The sequence below is a fragment of the Mesoplodon bidens genome (genome assembly GCF_964165515.1).
Source record: "Mesoplodon bidens genome assembly, chromosome: 17".
NCBI classification, from domain to species: Eukaryota; Metazoa; Chordata; class Mammalia; order Artiodactyla; family Ziphiidae; genus Mesoplodon; species Mesoplodon bidens.
In genome coordinates, this window is record NC_138174.1 from 8642285 (window position 1) to 8661956 (window position 19672).

At 37.2% G+C, this 19672-nt stretch overlaps 1 protein-coding gene across 2 annotated transcripts in view; it reads left to right on the forward strand.

Annotated features, from left to right (window-relative positions):
• FRY (FRY microtubule binding protein) overlaps positions 1-19672 on the forward strand; it is a 322162-nt gene that overhangs the window by 156943 nt on the left and 145547 nt on the right. For both annotated transcript variants that reach the window (XM_081214715.1, XM_081214716.1), the window contains exons 4-9: positions 6225-6364; positions 11043-11133; positions 11359-11438; positions 11556-11636; positions 16485-16653; positions 19517-19609. In XM_081214715.1, coding sequence (XP_081070841.1) covers positions 6225-6364; positions 11043-11133; positions 11359-11438; positions 11556-11636; positions 16485-16653; positions 19517-19609 — 654 coding nt within the window. The remainder of the gene's footprint in view (positions 1-6224; positions 6365-11042; positions 11134-11358; positions 11439-11555; positions 11637-16484; positions 16654-19516; positions 19610-19672) is intronic.

Here is a 19672-nt window from a genome sequence, read left to right on the forward strand (position 1 = left end):
ATCTGTCAGTATACAGCTAACTCCCTGTACCCATTTCACCCTCCCCGTTGCCTCTTCAGTATCTATGTGTTCATTTTTGTTTGGTTTGGTTTGCTCATTTATTTGTGTGTATGTGTGTGTGTGTGTGTGTGTGTGTGTTCGTTCTTCACTTACATTTGGGCTCGACACCTTTTTCAGGATGCTGGAGGTTCCTGAGAGCCAAACTTGTAGATGAGTCAGGACTTAAAGTTATTGGTTTTTCTTCAACAGATTGATTGTGGTTCCAGAATAGTTACTTTCTCGGTGTCCTTTCCCATTTGCTTTAGAGCCAGGTGTGCCTGCAGCAAACTCGGGGAGTCCAGTGTTGCTGCCTTTCTCTTAAGGAGCTGATGTAGGACAGGCGTTCCTCAGAGGCCTCTACAGTAAGCATCTGGAAGGCACTGTGTTTACATCTGCTGGGGCCAGAAAAGTTGGCTTAGTTTGGGAATACAAACTAAGCAGAAAGGTTCTAATGGAGGCCTTGGTAGTTTGTGCTTGGGTAAGAGATAGGTGGGTCTTAATTTTTTCCCACTACCGTTGTCCAGGGTATCCACGGGGCATTGGTTCCAGGGCCTCTGACCTACATGGATGCCAAAACCCACAGATGCTCAAGTCCCTTATATAAAATGGTGTAGCGTTTGCATAAAACCTATACACATCCTCCCATATACTTTAAATCATCTCTAGATTACTTATAATACCTATTACAGTGTAAATGATATGTAAGTAGTTTTAGATACAATATAATGGTGTGTAAGTCATTGCCAGAGAGTGGCAAACTCAAGTTTTGCTTTTTGGAACTTGTGGCATTTTAATTTTCTGAATATTTTTGATTTGTGATCGGTTGAACCTGCAGATAGAGGGCTGACTCTGTACCTAAAAGCAACATTTATCAGCTCTGCTAACATCTGTCATCAACCTCTGTCATTCCTTCCATCATTAACTTAGCCTGTGATCTTATCAGAGTCAAAATATTTTGTGTCTGTGCTTCAGTTTCAATATTTGGAAATGGAAGAGGGAAAAAAGAAACAGACACTTTTGAAGGTCTGTTATATGTCCCACACTTCAGAGTTTCTCCTTTAGTCTCCATAAAAGCCCAGTGAGGGAAGTATTCTTAAGTCCTGTTTTAAAGCTGAAAACAGAGCTTCAAAGAAACAGCAACATGGCCAAGCTCATACAGCCAATAAAGGGCAGAGTTGTAACTTGAACCCCAAACCTGCCTGATCTTCCCAGTACACTGATGAAATTATGAAAATGTGGCTTTTGGAGATCAGGCTTCAGATATGCTGTTCTGAGAACATTAAGTTGCAGTTATTTGCAATTCAGTGTGTCCTATTCTTTACTCTAAATTAGAGATAATTTGCTCATACATTCTAAGTAACTTCTTTTGGGATTTTCTTCTAGATGGTATATGTTTATGTCCTTTTGTGGCACCTTAGTTTCCTAATGTGTTAAAAATGCTATCTATAAACAGGAAACACATGGTAAAATAAATCTATTATAAATCCATAATAGAACTAAAATAACTTTTTATCATCTTGGGTAGTAATATTTTCCTGCAAAAGGAAGCAGGTGAAATTCTAGTGCTTTAACATTGATTCTAATGCTTCAATTCAATGAAAATCTATTTATTTATTTATTTTTTAAAATCTATTTAAAATATATAAGTGAAAAATATAAGCAATTAAGAGAGTAAAAACAAATTAGGTAGCATTGGATTCACATTAGTGTTATTCAGTGTTTCTTATTCTGCAGTGGAACAGTGAGTTCCATAAAATGGACCAAGATGGTAAAATCAAATAATGAAGATCTTTTCCTAATTTGCAAGAAAAACATATTTAACATATAGATTTTTATAATTTTAAGATTTTATAATAAATTATTCTTAAGCCTGCAGTGTCTATCATCACTCATCAAATACTGTAAGCTAGCAATAGTATGAAATGTGATCGAGTAAAAAAAAAAATATTGCCTCTGAATTGCTATAATAGATCAGGTACCCAGAGAGTCCCCTGGCCCCCAGGTGCTTGGCCACCTGAACTAGTTTGAGAAATTAAGCCATCAGTGAAGTTACTTTAAAATTATTTGTTAAATGCACCACTCATGACAAGTCAGCCTTATTACTGTAAAATATGGAATGACTCCACTGAGTAATTATTCAAATATTTATGTGCGAAGTTTCCTTCTTTGCATTCAGCCAGTATAATAAAATGCTTATGAAAAATTAATGTCTTAGACACAGCATAATGGACAGTTTCTTTTAGCCTATTTATATATAAAACGCCAAAATAAATGTTAAGAAAACATTTGCAAAGTGCATTTAGTATTCCCCTCTATCACCCCTCCAAAAGAAAACACCAGTATGAAATAGTTCTGTGATTCTGTGAACTTCATCTCCTCAAGCTGCACAGTACCTAGCTCCTCTGTGATGGAAGAATATGATCATTTAAATGCAACAAGAACATCTTTGTAAATGGGCCTCCCCTTGCACAGCAGCACAGAGCTAGAATTCATCTCACCATTGGCTCTGCTTCCCATACATGAAGGAGCTGAGTAACCAAGAAGCCAGCTAGACCTTCCTCCCTTCCTGAGCTTTGAGGGCCAGGTCTGCAAATTCCACCCTTCCTTCCTGAAAGTCTGAACTCAAAAGGGCAGTAACAGAGAGATGGAAAAAACACGCACATCCACCCCCTGCTGACCTTTCATCTCCTCTAAGATGGTCTCAGCGTATTTGCCATGGAAAGCATGCCCAATAGATATAATACCAAGAATGGCTTCGGGATGACTTTTTAACGGGTAGAAAAAAATTATTACAGCTGAGGTTTGAAGAACACTCTTGACGTGCTCTATGGAGAATGGGGGTTACACCTAAGTGAAGTAGCTGAATGCTCTGTTAGAGAATGCTCTACCCAGAGAGGTTTATAGGAGTCAAACACAGGTTTATATCACCTTTATGGGTCTGAAGTAAATAAAGGAGCTTGTAAATGTCACACAGAAATTTTTTTAAATTTTTATTTTATATTGGAGTGTAGTTGATTAACAATGTTGTATTAGTTTCAGGTGTACAGCAAAGTAATTCAGTTATACATATCCATGTATCTATTCGAATATTTTTCAAATTCTTTTCCCATTTAGGTTATTATAGAATATTGGGAACTCTACTCAATATTCTGTAATGTTTTTTAAATAAACATTTTATTTCAGAATAGTTTTGGATTTATGGAAAAGTTGCAAAGATAGTACAGACAGTTGTCCTATACCCCGTACCCAGTTTTTCCTATTAACATCTTACATTACCAGGGTACATTTGTCATAACTAAGAAACCAATATCAGTACATTATTATGAACTAAATTCTATACTTCATTTGTATTTCGTTTGGTTTTCCCTGATATGTGTCTTCCGTTCCAGGATACCATCGAGGATGCCACAGTACGTTTGGTCATCATGTCTCCTTAAGTCTCATCCAGACTTGCACAAGTGTTTTTAAATTACTGAAACATAATCGTAGTGGCTTTGGGATTTTATTACCTATTCAGTAATTAAGACAGAATTAACCCTTGGTCAGGGACTCTGAATGCCCATGTGGGAGGAACCCTCTTTGTTTCCCAATTCAAAATATTTTAGATGATGACAACTTGAAGAAATATCCTTTCTGGATAACTTTAGAGAGGTAGGAGATTACCTGGGGTAACTTTAGAGAGAACTAGGAAATTACCCCCTTGGCACACCATGGTCGGCTTTCCTCCAAAAATTTCCTGCTGTTATATCCAAAGGAAGAGCAGGAAAATTTGTTGTGCCTGTGAATGTTACAGCCTGGAGGGGAGGGCTCTTTTAAAAAAAAATAATTAGATATTTTTAAATTACAGAACCCTATAACGGTGACTAGGTTCACCAGGCAGGCTAAATGCAATAGCCTGTTTATTTTTTTAACTTAACCCATAACTAAAGATAATGCACAATTTTGTATGATGTACCTATAACCATAATTATAAGAGAGAGAGCATGAAATAAGCTATCAAGACATAGAATCTGAGAAAGAAAGCAATCATTGCTTTGCTCAGTCTTAGGGCTTGTTTTAAAGGTGACAGTGGAAAGTCCTGTTGACATGAAGCACTTGCGCTTTCATTGCTCTAGTTTCCTGCTTCTGTAAAAGGAAGTTAAGCCTAGCCTGCTTAACTACAGAAATACTTCAAGTTAACTAACGTTTTCCGTTTCTTCTGCCACCTCCCCAGCTCAGGCTCTGAGCCCTGCACTCCTGGAACTGTTGCAGTAATAACCTCATTAGATTCAAGCATGTGTTGTGTATTCTCTTAACTGCCTCTGTTTGCAAACCACTTCGGTCCAGCCTACATGTCACTGCTAGATTAAACCTCCCCAAACACCATATTTATGGGCTGAGTATACTACTCAGAAATCTTTAGGGGCTTCTCATTTTCTAGAGAAGAAAACTGAAATTGTATAGACCGGCATTAAAAGTACCTTTTATGATTTAGTTCCAACTTAAAATTTTCAACATTATTTCTCTCCACTCTGGTGAACCAAAGTCCCTACATCAGTCAGATATTTCTTCTTTCAGTTCCTTCAAAACCTTCGTTAATCACATAATTATTATCAACAAACAATTATTTTGTAGCTTCATGACGGTAGGATTTCCTGCTTAGGCTCCTTGCTTAGTTTCTTTCTTGACTCTCATTTCATATTTCTACCCTTTCTTTTAAAAAGGCCCAGGTAAAATCCTACCTTCATTTTTTTTTAAACTCCCACTTACCCTGTCCCTCTGGTGATCTCTCTCCTGAGATCTCTCCTGATTGCAATATGTACTCTTAATATGTTGGTATATTTTCTTCTGGCCTTATTTTCTATATATGCATACTTATATGGGTCTCTATCAAATTGGGATCATACCAATTAAATGATTTTTCACTCTTTTTTCACTTAACGTATCATGAACATTTTCATAGCATTAAATATTTTTGAAATGAGATTTTTAACGGTTTCATAGATAATCTCCATCAAATTCCACATTGGATTCAGGCATTTACCTATAGCAGGACATTTGTTTCCATTTTTTTGCTATAATAAGTCATGCTGTCCTGAACATTCTTACTCATCTCTAATTATGTACTTGAGATAAATTCCTCTCTCATCAGTGCTGGGTGTTATGATTTGCCTATACTGTTTGTTAATTAAGTAATTAAAACCTATCTCATTGTACTTTGACACATTCTGGTTATAAGACCTTTATCAGAGAGGTGTTCTGCAAATATTTTCTCCCATTCTGTGGCTGGTCCTTTCATCACTTAACAGCATCCTTCTAAAAGCTTAAACTTTTAATTTTGATGATTTTCAGTATATCGAATTCTCATGGAATTTGCTTTTGGTTTGATCCCTAAGAAATCCTCACCTACCCCAAAGTCACAAGGATTTTCCCCTATGTTTTTTTCAGAAGTTTTATAGTTTTAGGTGTTATACTTAGGTCTATGACCCATTCTGAGTTCATTTTTGCATGTATTATAATATAAGATATGGACTGAAGTTCAGTTGAGGAGTGATACTTAATAAAAGATCAGGAATCTTTCCAAAATAAGGAAAGTAGATTAACTCATCTATCAAAGGTATGTTTGTTGTTTAAAGAGGGGAGATGTTTGCCTTTGATGTAATACAGAGTAAATTACTGCTACTGATTCATTGAGTCTAATTTGGGGTACACCTCAGATTAGTTTATGAATGATTATTGGCAGAAAACCATACATTGCATTACCACTTAGGTTATTTGTTTGGGGGATAGAATTGCTTATTTCACCTAAGCCATTAAGGTAATCATATTAATTAATGTATTTATTTATATAACAAGCATTTTTGAGGACCTAAGTAGTACCAGTCACTGTATTTCTTAGATGCTGTGGGAAAATAATTTCTTTGCAGTCCATGAATAACCTGTATGCAATTAACATCTGACTTCTAGAATGAAAGGGAGTCAAAGTAATTATCTTTCTTAAACCACAAAGTTATTATATTAGGAACATCTGTCAACAGTAAGAAACGGGTTCTTGGGAATGTACTATTAAAGATTATTAAGGAGAGGACTGTGATAAATAAGAAAATTTTGTAGTGACTACGGTTTGGAGTTATTTGTGAAATAAAAAGTTTCTCAGTAATTGGCAGTGCCACCAAAGCTTTTTAATCGCCTGCTTTTCTCTGTAGGTCATCAGTTCAATGAGCTCCCTTTCTGAGTACTGCCTGCCTTCCATTCTACGTACGTTATTTGACTGGTATAAAAGGCAAAATGGCATTGAGGATGAATCGCATGAATACAGACCAAGAACCAGCAATAAATCCAAAAGGTACACTTCTCTTCTGTAAGGATTATGAGGATTATAGTTTTTTCTGTCTTTCTTTTTCTTTTTTTTTTTTTTTTTTTTTTTTTTTTGTGGTACATGGGCCTCTCACTGTTGTGGCTCGCGGGCCCAGCCGCTCCGCAGCATGTGGGATCTTCCCGGACCGGGGCACGAACCCGTGTCCCCTGCATCAGCAGGCGGACTCTCAACCACTGCACCACCAGGGAAGCCCTCTTTCTTGTTCTTTCTTTCCTTCTTTTTCTTTCTTTCCTTTCTTTCTCTTTCTTTCTTTTCTTTCTTTCCTTCCTTTCTCTTTCTTTCTTTCTTTTCTTTTCTTTTCTTTCTTGAAACAAATCAAAGTGGGAGTTGGGTGGCTTCTACATCTTCCTGCCTCTTTACACATGAGCACCACCTTGTCTAGCAGGTGGCACATTTGGAGAATTTGTCACTGCCAGCTGTCACAGGTTGAAAATTCTTACACGGCCTTATTTTGACAGTGGTGGGGGCAGGGTGTCAAGGACCCTAGGTAACCCTCTTGCCTGCTTCTCTCCTGGGCCCTCTCTCCTCCAGTCTGCACCTGAAGGCAGAAAGCCTGCAGCAGGCCCTGCACGACATTGCCTAGATATTTGGATCTGCATTCGTAACCTTGAGTGCCCAGGGTACTGTAGTGCAAAGGACGCTGGGATGGACCTTAGAGGTAGTCATGCAGCTGCCACTAATTAGCCATGTGGCTTTGGCGAGCTCCCCAGCAGCTCCCCAGCTCCCAGCCTTTTCGTGACAAAGGGGGAAGTCCGATCACCCCATCTCTAACTTCCCTTCTAGCTGAGAATTTTGTTGATTGGATTTGAAAAGTGGAACTTGCTGCTACATGAGTTCTTCAGCCATAAAACTTAAGATTCTCGTTCTGTCCAGTGAATGTATGTCCCCCAGAATTTTAGGTAAATATGTATAATTTCATATGTTTGAAATCAACCTATTATAGCAAGGTAGCAAATATAAGAAAGTTTAATACATTTACCTTTCTTTAAAAAAAACGAGATTTTTCAAAGCACTTAGATTTCTCCACATGGGTTATACATTTTTTAATGCTTTTAAAGACAATATAACTGAAATTAATCACTCAGAAAATCAGATATTAACTCCTACTTGTGACTGATTTATCCCTCTCATTTTTCTTGACACTCCTAGTACTTAAAAATATGTAAACTTCTCTTGAAATTGAAGACCTATTATTTTACCAAATTACATTTCATCTGAACTTGTAATTTCATTTTGTAATATGCTTGAGTCTATTGAAGATTCATTTACTTATCATTTTGTTTGGGGGAGAGATTAATAACTTTTGCATATTGAATAATTATTTTAGTTGAAGAAGAATTTTTTTAAATGGAGATATAATTCACATACCATAAACTGCGTCCTTTTAAAGTGTGTAACTCAGTGTTTTTAGTATATTCACAAGGTTGTGCAGCCATCACCACTGCCTAATTCAAGAATATTTTTATCGCCCCCAAAAGAAACCCCATACCAATTAGCAATCTCTCATAAATATTTTTAATGTATCAAAGTTAAAGGTAAAATTTCAATCCTGTGTCTGAAAACGGTTCAGCCTGTATGATTAATAAATTAATGGCGTCATTTTAGTATTTCCCCCTATTTCATGTTAGCTTATGAATAGATACTAAAACTTTCTAGGGGTGGAGAGTGGCGCAGTTTTAGTGAGTTGAATTAAGTGAGTTTTAGTTTTGTCCTGTTTTGTCAGAATTTAGTTACTAAAACTAGATTGTTCATGAATTGATTTCTTTATGGATTGAAAAGAATAGCTTTTTAGGTTGTATTACTGATTATTTCCAGGAGATCAGAGTAATTGCCGAGATCAAACAGAGAATCAGGACAGTGAAATTCAACTCAATTGCATTTTAGTTAGCACTTGAAAGTTTAAAATAAGAGAGAATGTGTGTTTGGGACAAAGCCAAAAGAATGAGGGTCTCTAGAACATGACATAGCTAATAATGAGGGTTTCTCTTAATAGAAACAAGAAAAGAGGAACTTAAGGAAGAAGCATAAGCAACTGAAAACAGTCAAATGTGATGGATGTGTATTTGGGTTATGATTCCTTTTTTTTTTTAACATCTTTATTGGAGTATAATTGCTTTACAGTGGTGTGTTAGTTTCTGCTTTATAACAAAGTGAATCAGTTATACATATACATATATCTCCATATCTCCTCCCTCTTGTGTCTGCCTCTCACTCTCCCTATCCCACCCCTCTAGGTGGTCACAAAGCACCGAGCTGATCTCCCTGTGCTTTGCGGCTGCTTCCCACTAGCTATCTATTTTACGTTTAGTAGTGTATATATGTCCATGCCACTCTCTCACTTTGTCACAGCTTACCCTTCCCCCTCCCCATATCCTCAAGTCCATTCTCTAGTAGGTCTGTGTCTTTATTCCCGTCTTACCCCTAGGTTCTTCATGACCTTTTTTTTCTTAGATTCCATATATATGTGTTAGCATACGGTATTTGTCTTTCTCTTTCTGACTTATTTAACTCTGTATGACAGACTCTAGGTCCATCCACCTCACTACTAATAACTCAATTTCGTTTCTTTTTATGGCTGAGTAATATTCCATTGTATATATGTGCCACATCTTCTTTATCCATTCATCCGATGATGGGCACTTAGGTTGCTTCCATGTCCTGGCTATTGTAAATAGAGCTGCAATGAACATTTTGGTACATGACTTTTTTTGAATTATGGTTTTCTCAGGGTATATGCCCAGTAGTGGGATTGCTGGGTCATATGGTAGTTCTATTTGTTGGGTTATGATTTCTAAGATTAGTATAGTATCAACATTTTGACTGCCAAATAAATTTGTCAGATGCCTCTGGCTCCTCCTGGCAGTTAGACGTCAAACCAGCAATAAAGTTGAATTCATTATTGGAGAGATATATGTCTTCCTTTTATTTGAAAGCATAAATGGGCTTATTAAATACAGCAGAATCAGGAGTTTAAAATTTTGTTTCTACCAAGATTTTTTTGCTACTTTTTCAAGTTCCTCTGGCCCCTTTTGGAGACCCCTTACTATAGCCCTCTTCTCTCTACTGCTGCTGGCTGTCTTTGAGAGTTTTCCCTCCCTGTGGTCTTCAGACTTCCTGTTTCTCTTCTCCATGATGTAATTTCTGGGTCAGACTTGTGGACGCCCTCTTTTTAATGCAGCTCCATATGTTTTCCTCTCCTCCCTTCATCTGGCAGCAGCACGTTCTAGTTCTAGTGGGTCTTGGAGGGCTCCAGATGGATGGTTTGGTCCATTGCTCTTTCTCCTGGCAGGACTGTTTGTAAATGATCCTGAATGAAGGAGTTCCTGCCCTGTCCATACGTTTCCCCTTGAAAGTTAAAGCTGCAGCTTCCCTCGTTGACCTGCTCTGTCAGCTACCAGGCTTCACTGGACTTGCTCAAGGCTGCAGAGCTCCTCCAGAGTTCTTTTTTATATCTTTTATATGCTTTCCTCTCATTCCCTCTTGACTGAAGAGAAAAACGTGCCATATTTAAAATAGTCTTGATTTATTTTGAAAATATCTGCCTGACAAATCCAAATTCTGTCATCCTTTCTCATTGCTTGTATTTAATATGCAAGTACTGAGCAGTTGTATGTTTGGGAGACTCCACTAAAGACACGTTTTCTCTTAATACTCAAGCAAACCTTACTATAATTACTATTATTATTTCCATTTTGTAGATGGAAAAATTACTGGTAAGTAGAAGAGGTGTAATTTTCACCCAGGACTGTTCTACCAAAACCAACACTCTTTTTTTTTTAGTTTATTTTTTATACAGCAGGTTCTTATTAGTTATCAGTTTTATACACATCAGTGTATACATGTCAATCCCAATCGCCCAATTCATCACACCCCCACCCCCAGACTAACACTCTTTACCACTATTCTGTGCTTCAGTTGCTCAGTTCCAAATTAGTCCTCAGTACATTAGAGAAGCAGGAAATGAAGGGAAGGGGGTATGAACTCACATTTCTGTCCTCCTGACGGTGCTAATTCTGCTCCCTAACTTTGGAATAAGTTCCAATGACTCCACTTTGCTCCTCCTACCTCTTCTTCTATCTGCTTTGTAATCTTTCTCTCTTCCACCACCCCCTCACATCTTCTTTCTTCCTCTCATAAATCTCAAGTGGCAAAAGGTCAAGAGGAGAGGGACAGGGGAAAAGAAACGAAATGTAATGCTGATCCTTTCTCCTCCCACTGCAGTCCTGATTCCATAGGTAATCATATTATTTCTTTCCGTTGTTTAACTCTTCACAAGATCCTCTCAGGGTCTACCTCTAGCACCGGAGCCCTGTATCATGTTTGTTTCCATTTTACAGATGATAGGTTTCCTGTGTTGAAAGGTACCTTAAAAAGTCCACAAGATGAAACTGTAGACTCACAAATAGCTACCCAAGTTGACATGGTTGGATATGTAAAACATGAAGTCAAATATTCAAATCCAGTGTTTGTCCACTGCACCAGACTGATCATAGGAATAACTTCAGTGTGTATTTACCACTGCAGTTTCTTCGTAACAAAATTGGTTTGCAGTCCACTGGGGATGAGTCCTAGATTTTTGGGTGAATTACATCACTCTGAGGATATTTTCAGTGCCCATTTAATGTGAATATTTTAAATTTTACAGTGATGAACAGCAGCGAGATTATTTAATGGAAAGACGGGACCTCGCCATTGATTTTATTTTTTCTTTAGTATTAATAGAAGTTTTGAAACAGGTAGGTCATTAATTTAATGTTACTTTAGATAAGATTTATTTATCTAAAAACTACTTACGTTTTTAAGGTCAAGTTTATTAAATTGTTCATGAATTTCAAATACTATGTCATATGAATTATATTTATTGATTGTTAAAGGCCATATATAGTTCATTGTAAGTACTCTTACTGATTTGATCTTTAATATTCCCTTCCAAGTTAAGAGCCATCTTTTTTTTTTTCCAGATTCCACTTCATCCTGTAATAGACAGTTTAATACATGATGTTATTAACTTGGCTTTCAAGCACTTTAAGTACAAAGAAGGGTAAAGTAATTTGTCATCTTCGAATTTGAAGAAGTTGGGTACTTAAAACTAAATCAAGTTTGCTCTTTTCAGATGACCTGGGGGGATTCCTAACTTGTCTAATTGTATGTTATTTAGGTACCTTGGTCCTAACACTGCCAATATGCACATTGTGGCAGACCTGTATGCAGAAGTCATTGGAGTGTTGGCACAAGCTAAGTAAGTGAACCTCAGAATTGTTCACCATAAGAACATGAGTGCCTCTTCTGCGCCAACCCAGCCCTACTCTCAGGAAGGGGGAGGGTGTGAACTTACCAGAAACTAGGGTTTATTTATGCTGTGTGTGCCCTGTCTCTGAGCCTCACAAGAAGCTCCCCAGGGCAAGTACCAAGTCTTTTTCCAATTTGTTTTCTCCTTTAGCTTTTTCACTTGGCAATTGGGCCAGATCCTACCAAGAGTCCATGAGTTTCAGACTATTGCATCCGAGAAAGAAATGAACTAACCAAAGTACTTTTCTTCCTGCTTAATTTTCCAAAGAAGTTTATCAGTTTTAAAAGTTTTGTTTTCTATATTCCATGAGTGGGTGGTTATGATATAGCATCCATGAGTGGGAAAATTCCATTCTAGAATGTGCCTTTACTATAGACCTTACTTAATTCAGCTGAGCTAAAAATGTCCAAGACTCTGTCATGGAAACAAGTCAGAAAATTCTCATTGCTAAATATATCTGGCCCCATAACACTACTTAGCAGGCTAGAACAAAGTGGTATTAGACTATTAGCAATAATATACTTCTTCCAAAAGTGATGTCACACCCTATTCACCCATCTTCATCTTATTCAACCCTGAGGCAAATCAGGCAAGATCCTGAATTTCTAGGTTAGGCAAAGGAAGCCAGAGACATAATGTGAATCCAAGCCAAGAGGCCAGCTTGGAGCAACAGTGATGCCCTGATCTTTGTGAAATTGAAACCCTCAGAAAGATTTGTATCTTCAAGAGATGGAATTTCCTAACTTAGCAGTGTGGAAACACTCAATTTATCACAAAACAAAAATTTTTTAAAGTACTTACTCAACACCTTTAGCTAGCCAAAACATAGTCAAGAACTCAGGAAACAGACCCCCAAAACTCCTTGAGGTGACTTATTTAATCTAACCCTGTTTGTCTATTCATCTTGACTACCTATTTTTTTCTAACACATAAAACATCAGTACTAGATGGAAGAGACTTATACACTGACTCCCTGAGAAATATCAAGCTCAAAAACTGACAGCAACAGAGAGGAAAGAGAAACTGGCCAAAGCATACATAAGAACTAAACATTAGAGTTACCTGGACCATTTTGCATGAGAATATATATTGTACTTTTATTATAGCCCATTGTAATAATTGTAGTTCATGAAAAAAAAAGTGTAATGCGTTTTGGAGAGATTTCCATTGCAATTAAATAATAAAAGTATTGGCTTTTTGAAGGAATAATCTACAGTTATCTGGCAAATTAACTCATGTGTCTCTACCTCATTCCTAGAAAAGATCAGAAAAATGAGTTGTTAATATATATTTTGGCTGCTTTGTCAAACCCTGGAAATCTCATCATATTCCTTTGTAATTACCCCAGGCTAACTCTCTTATACAATCATTTGGAAAGTTTAATATGCCAGAAATGACTTCTTGTGTTTTTCTTAGTTTTGTGAACTGTTCATAACAATATCAGTTACCATAGAATGACTTGCCTTAGCTACACCGATTTTCAGTTGGTTGAGAATGAATTGAGAGACAACGTCATAATTAAGGCAACATTCTAAGGTTGTAGGAATTTCCGTATTAGGTCTGATTGATGATCCACTGAGCCAGTGTTTTCTTGCCAACAAGGACTTCTTAAAATTTTGATGTCAGTATTTGTCTCAATTCTGCAATAGTAGGCTATAATAAATGCCTCAATTTGGATAATGCTCTAGTACTTTTTAGTCACAAGAAAACGCTTTCACCAGTGGCTTCTTGCAGTAATTGCAGTAATATATAGTAATCCCATTGATAAATTCTTAACCAGTCAGTATAGAGTTAACCTTTATTGATAAACAGTACAGTCTTAAACTGGTGTCATACTACAAATTATCACAATGCATTCTTCTCATAAGTACACCAGGACCATTACTTTATTGTCGCCTTAGAAAATTACTGTTTCCTTTGTTCTCAGTGGGGAAAAAAGGATGTATGCCTATTTGGTATAGGATGGTTATCTTTTTTTAAAAATAAACTTGAGTAGTGTAACAATTCTAATTTTAGATTTTATATCTAGATCACAGGGGTAATGTACATAAAATATCTTCTTCATTCTGACTTTAGATATTAATATTTAGTTTGGTCTTTACGTTTTAGCAGAATCACCATTTTTAATCTGACTAGTGATAATGTGTTCAATTCCTGTCATTAAGGGAAAAAAATTTTTTTTTTTGCTATTAAGTGATATTCACCCAGGGTCTTGACTTTTTCAAAGTCAATTAAGTTAAAATTAGATTTTTTTAAGTAAGTTTTTTGGATTAAAATCTGACATATTCATTTAAATAGCAATGATTGCTTGTAAGATTCATTCCAAAACTGCTCTGTCTTTATGTGATATAATTTTAATGTATACATTCTTATACTCTCACTTTAATAATGTATACTATACATTTTAAAGCAGAAGACTGAGTAATCATTTAGTTACTGTATTTACTAAAGAATACTAAACACTCTAGGCGTGGTCATTGAAAAGAAATTTATTTTTCCCTAAGATTATTTTAAGGGAAAATAGATTTTAAGTGCAAACAGATTTTTGGATTATTTTTATTTTAAAATAACATGTTTATGTCATGTGGGACTTTTTAAAGTAAAAGATAGCTATATTTATTTTTAAATGAGAAATAAATAGAGTTTTAGCCACTAACTTGTGAGAATACTGAAATAGTGAGGTGTACAAATAACCTGCCTTTTCCTCCCTCTCCTTGTTTTAGTCACGGATTAGAAAAGGAAAACACACTTTCTAAGTATCATGTGATCCTTAAAACAATATAACTCTAACCTGTAAAGTTACTTTTTTCTTTTAAAGTCTCACATTTCAAAATTAAAACCATAGATTTTTTTTTTTTTACTGTTTGGAAATAATTTGAAATAAAATATAATTTTTAAAAATCTAGTTTTTATAGATTTTATAAATTTTTATAATCTTGATTGAAAGTGTCACTTCCTTCGCTTTGCTATGCCATTTCTGCTTCCTGTCCTTCATCTGTCTCTGCCTAAAACCTCTGTTCACCCTTTACCCTAACAAAAATCACCTCTGAAATCTTTGATTATCCAGCTGGAAAGAGCCCCTTCCTTCTCCAGTGCCCCCAGAGCCTCTTCAGGTGTATTATTCACATAAAGGACAGTGTGAAATATGAGAAAGTGATTTGGCCTGGGGCATTTAACCTCCCTGAAGGACCAGAGAGATCCAGGCAAAGTCCCAGGCCCATGCTAACATACCTCATAAATAATAATACTGGTTATTATTCTTATTAAAATTATTACTATTATTCACATGGCTCATGGTAAGTGCTACATTGTCTTATCTTTCCAGTTGAACTGTATACTGTTCTAAATAGACAGGGACTACATTTCACAGCTCATGACTGTCTAAGGCAGCTACAAAATAGTGGAAATTCCTGGAATTCACATCAGAAGATCACGAAGTCTCATCTTTTTCACTTTGACCTTCCAATCTGTTTCTTCATTCATAAAATGGAAACGCATTCACTACCTATTTTCTGCTCCATCGCCTTCTTAAAATCTTTTTCTTTTGTGTGCAGCAAACGTAAAGAAAAATCCATAAGTTGTTTAGAAAATACAAACAATTTTAACAGATTGTTACCAAATGAACTCCATGTAACCTCCTGCATTCCAGCTGAGAACGAGAAAATTGCCAGCTCTCACGAAGCCCGTAACAGCCAACTTGCCAATTATACACCTCTTGCACTGCCTTTTGATGACACCATATCTGTATGTTTACCACCTCCCTTATATGTCCTAAAATTTCTGCTTTGAGGTGTCAAAAGTTGCGATTCCCAAACTTCTGGGATTCTATTAATTGGCCTTTAACTTTTATAGTCTGTGATTATTCCCCTCTGTGATCATGCCTTGCTCCTAATTGATCCTTTGCAGAAACTCAGGCTGATAGTTTCAGGAAACAAAATACAATGAGTCTTAGAATGCTTTCCTTGTTTTTCCTTTTTTTAACCAAGTCAAACCAGCCATCTCAGAAATAGTTTGGATAACTTGTTTGTATATGTTCCTTTACCCTTAGGCACTTTGACAATCTGCTACTTTCCATCCTCTTAGGATCTATTCTCTTTTTAAACTCTTTATGATGATGTTGTTGTAATTAATGTTGTTAATTATTAATATTATTTTACTTTCAAACAACATAAATACCTTAAGTTCCTTGGGGACTGTGTCTTTTTATTTGTAAAATCCCATACATGATTAGAGAGCTTTTAGAGATGATTTGAATTTTCCCATTACTAGATTTTCCTTCAACCTGAAAATATTTTTTTCAATAATCATTGACCTAAAACTATAAAAGAAGCAACAACAGAAAACTGTGGAAATGGATGTAGGACTATTACTTAGCGTTATTTGCTGTCATTGTCAGAAATACCTGGCCTCCTATGTTATGGCTCATCTTCTCACAGTTCGATACTTCAGGCCCTCAGGGTCTGTAAGTACCTGGGAAATTGCTAAGCCTGAGGAAATGGAGCTTTTCATCACGCTCAGTTTAAGAGCTGAACCATTTTGAGAGGCTCTAAGTAACCTTGGATCTTCTCCCTAGCCTGAAGGAGACGTTGAGCATCTGATAGAATAAGAGAAGAAAGGAGAAGATGGGACTCTTTACTAACTCCTCCATATCAAAACCTTTACAAGATGACAGCCATTGTACTTCAGCTGATTCGAAGGTCCCGGTCACTGTGCCCTGTCACTCTTAGATGCTGGGGACCTGCATTACAGTTACTTTCCTACCCATTATTTGATAAATCACTCACGTTCTCTTGTTAGATTCCCTGCTGTAAAGAAGAAATTCATGGCAGAGCTCAAAGAATTACGACACAAAGAACAGAGCCCGTATGTTGTGCAAAGCATTATCAGCTTGATAATGGGGATGAAGTTCTTTCGAATTAAGATGTATCCGGTGGAGGACTTTGAGGCCTCTCTCCAGTTTATGCAGGTACTGTCTTGGGCAGGAGAACTAAGGGGCTGTCAGCTTGAAGCATCTGCCTTCCTCAGAGTGACTGACCTGGACTGTGAGAACCCATTCGCTCGCCCATATGGAAAAAAATCCTATGCTTTTTCCTCAATAATTCATACAGGGCTTCGTAACGAAGTAATAGAGTTTCAGGCACTTAATTTCATTTTAAAACTCATATCACCTTTGGAGTAGGGTATACAGTGGAATCTTATTTGTAGACTTCTTTTTTCTCTTTTTTACCCATTGGCTGCATATTGTTCTGTCAATAAAATATAGCTGATTTTTTACTTTTGGAGATCGATAGCATTGAGTTGGCGATGTTAATATTTCCAGGCATCAGAACTTTAAGTAATGATATCTTTTTTACTCATGCTATAAAAAGGAATCAATTTTTAAAAAATCAACTAAACCATACAGGTTTAGGTGTCTGTGACACAGTGTTCACCATTATGTACTAAAAAAAGAATTATTGCTAATGAGGATTTCCCAGAATACACAGCTCTATTAGTTTTTCTGTGTGTGTGTGTGTGTGTGTGTGTGTGTGTGTTTTGTTTTGTCTTGTTTTTTTGGCCACAAGGCAGGCATGTGGGATCTTAGTTCCCCTACCAGGCATCCAACTTGTGCCCCTTGCATTGGAAGCGCAGAGTCTTAACCACTGGAATGCCAGGGAAGTCCGCACAGCTCTATTAGATTTTATAAAACTTTAGTATCTAAAGGGATTTTTTTTCTAGTGCTGCTGTGAATTAGATCTAGTGAGGATCTTAATAAAGAGTTTAGATACAGGGGTTAGGAGTGTAGGTTGTACCACTTCATACCGACTAGGATGGCTATGAGCAAAAGGACAGACAACAGCAAGTTATCTGTTGGTGGGGATGCAGAGAAATTGGAACCCTCATACACTGCTGGTGGGAATGTAAAACAGCACAGCAGCTTCTGAAACAGTTTGGCAGTTCCTCAAATGTTTAAATCTAGAATTACTATATAATCCAGTAATTCCAATTCTAGGTATATAGCCAAGAGAAATGAAAATACATGTCCACACAAAAACTTGAATGCAAACGTTCATAGCAGCATTATTCATAATAGTAAATGTCCAGGATAGGCAAATCGGTAGAGACAAAAAGTAGATTAGTTGTGTAGGGCTGGAGGAGGACGCTGTGGATGCAGAGGTCAGGGATGCCTGCTAACAGGTGCAAAGTTTCTTTCTGGGATAATGAAAAGGTTCTAAATTTGATTGTGGTGAAAGATGTACAATTGTGAATATATTAAAAGCTATCAAGTTATATACTTTGTAAGGGTGAATTGCATGGTATGTGAACTGTATCTCAAAAAAGCAGTTTAGGGCTTCCCTGGTGGCAGAGTGGTTGAGAGTCCATCTGCTGATGCAGGGGACACGGGTTCGTGCCCCGGCCCAGGAAGATCCCACATGCCGCGGAGCGGCTGGGCCCGTGAGCCATGGCCTCTGAGCCTGCCCGTCCGGAGCCTGTGCTCCGCAACGGGAGAGGCCACAGCAGTGAGAGGCCCGCGTACCGCAAAAAAAAAAAAAAAAAAAAAGAATATAGGCCCTGTATCAACTTTCTTGGGTTTGAATTCAAGCTTCAACACTTACCGGCTTTGTGACCTTGGACAAGTCACACTTAACCCCTCCCAGTGTCACTTACCTTGTCTGCAGAGTGGTAATAATGACACTCACTTTGGAAGGTGGTTCTGAGCATTCTTGGACTCACTAAATGCTCACTATTTTTATCTCTCTCTTATGCTAATGATTTGTGTATCTATGTACTTGAATTAAGATTTGAGACAGTATTTACATATATATGCAAAATAATGTAGGAAAAGGGCCACAATTCTGGGGACCATAAAGCTCCATTCTGTACTGGGAAACTCTCAAAGACTTCCCATGCTGGCAGTGCCTATCTTGGACTGATGTCTTAGTATGATATTGATATACTGGGAACTTGAGTAACTGTTGCTGGTGATAGTCCCAATGTGGACTGAAAATAAGAGGTAATAGCTGATACAGATATTAAAGTGTCATCACAAATACATGTAGCCTTGGACCTTTCCATGAAAGCAGCATCTAAAAAAGACCACAGTAAGTTACCACCCAAAAGGCCCGGAAGGGGAAAGCGGCTGGCAGAATGCTGGACAGGCCAAGTCTTCTAATATATTATTCCCTGGGCAACCCAAAATACCCTTTTGTAGACAGGAGTCCACGAGCAGAGACATCCTTGCTTAAGAAATTATTATAAAGGTTTCTTGTCTGAGGTGGGGAGGGGAAGCATTCCAGACTTGCTCATGAAACTAGCTGAATAATAAACGCCTAAAATGTCAGGGCCTCGCAAGTAAACAGCTCTGTGCCCAGGGCTGTCAGGGCCTAAAATAAGGTTAATGTCTTCTGCCTCTCTTCCCATGGTTACCTTCTCTGGGGATCTGTGCTTGTGGGTTAATCAAGGCCCCAGGGCCCCCCACACAGTAGGTAGTCAATAGAAACTTCTTGCAAATGAGTCACTGAATGAACCAACCAGTAAGTCAGTGGATGAATGTCTGGCTGCTAGTTATAGATGCTTTGTCCTTTCAGCAAAGGACAAAGTGATTTTCAGTGATTTGGGGATAGAAGTTAGAGGGAGAGTGAGAAAACCAGCCTTGTAAAATGTCATTGGAAGATATTGTGAACTTAAGTATAAATGCTTGAATCCAGTGATTTTTTTAATAGATTATGGAATATGCTGTGTTATTGGGTGTGATTAAATTAAGATCTGTTTGCTTATATTTGCTTACATACATTTTCTGTGCACATTTCAATCTTTCTCCCTCCCTTTACTCTGTTTCTACTTCTTAGGAATGTGCACATTACTTCCTCGAGGTCAAAGACAAAGATATCAAGCATGCCTTGGCTGGGCTTTTTGTTGAAATTCTTGTCCCAGTTGCTGCTGTGAGTTACATTTTCATTTTTAAGAACTTCTTCAAATTGGATTAGAGAAGCAACAATTTCATT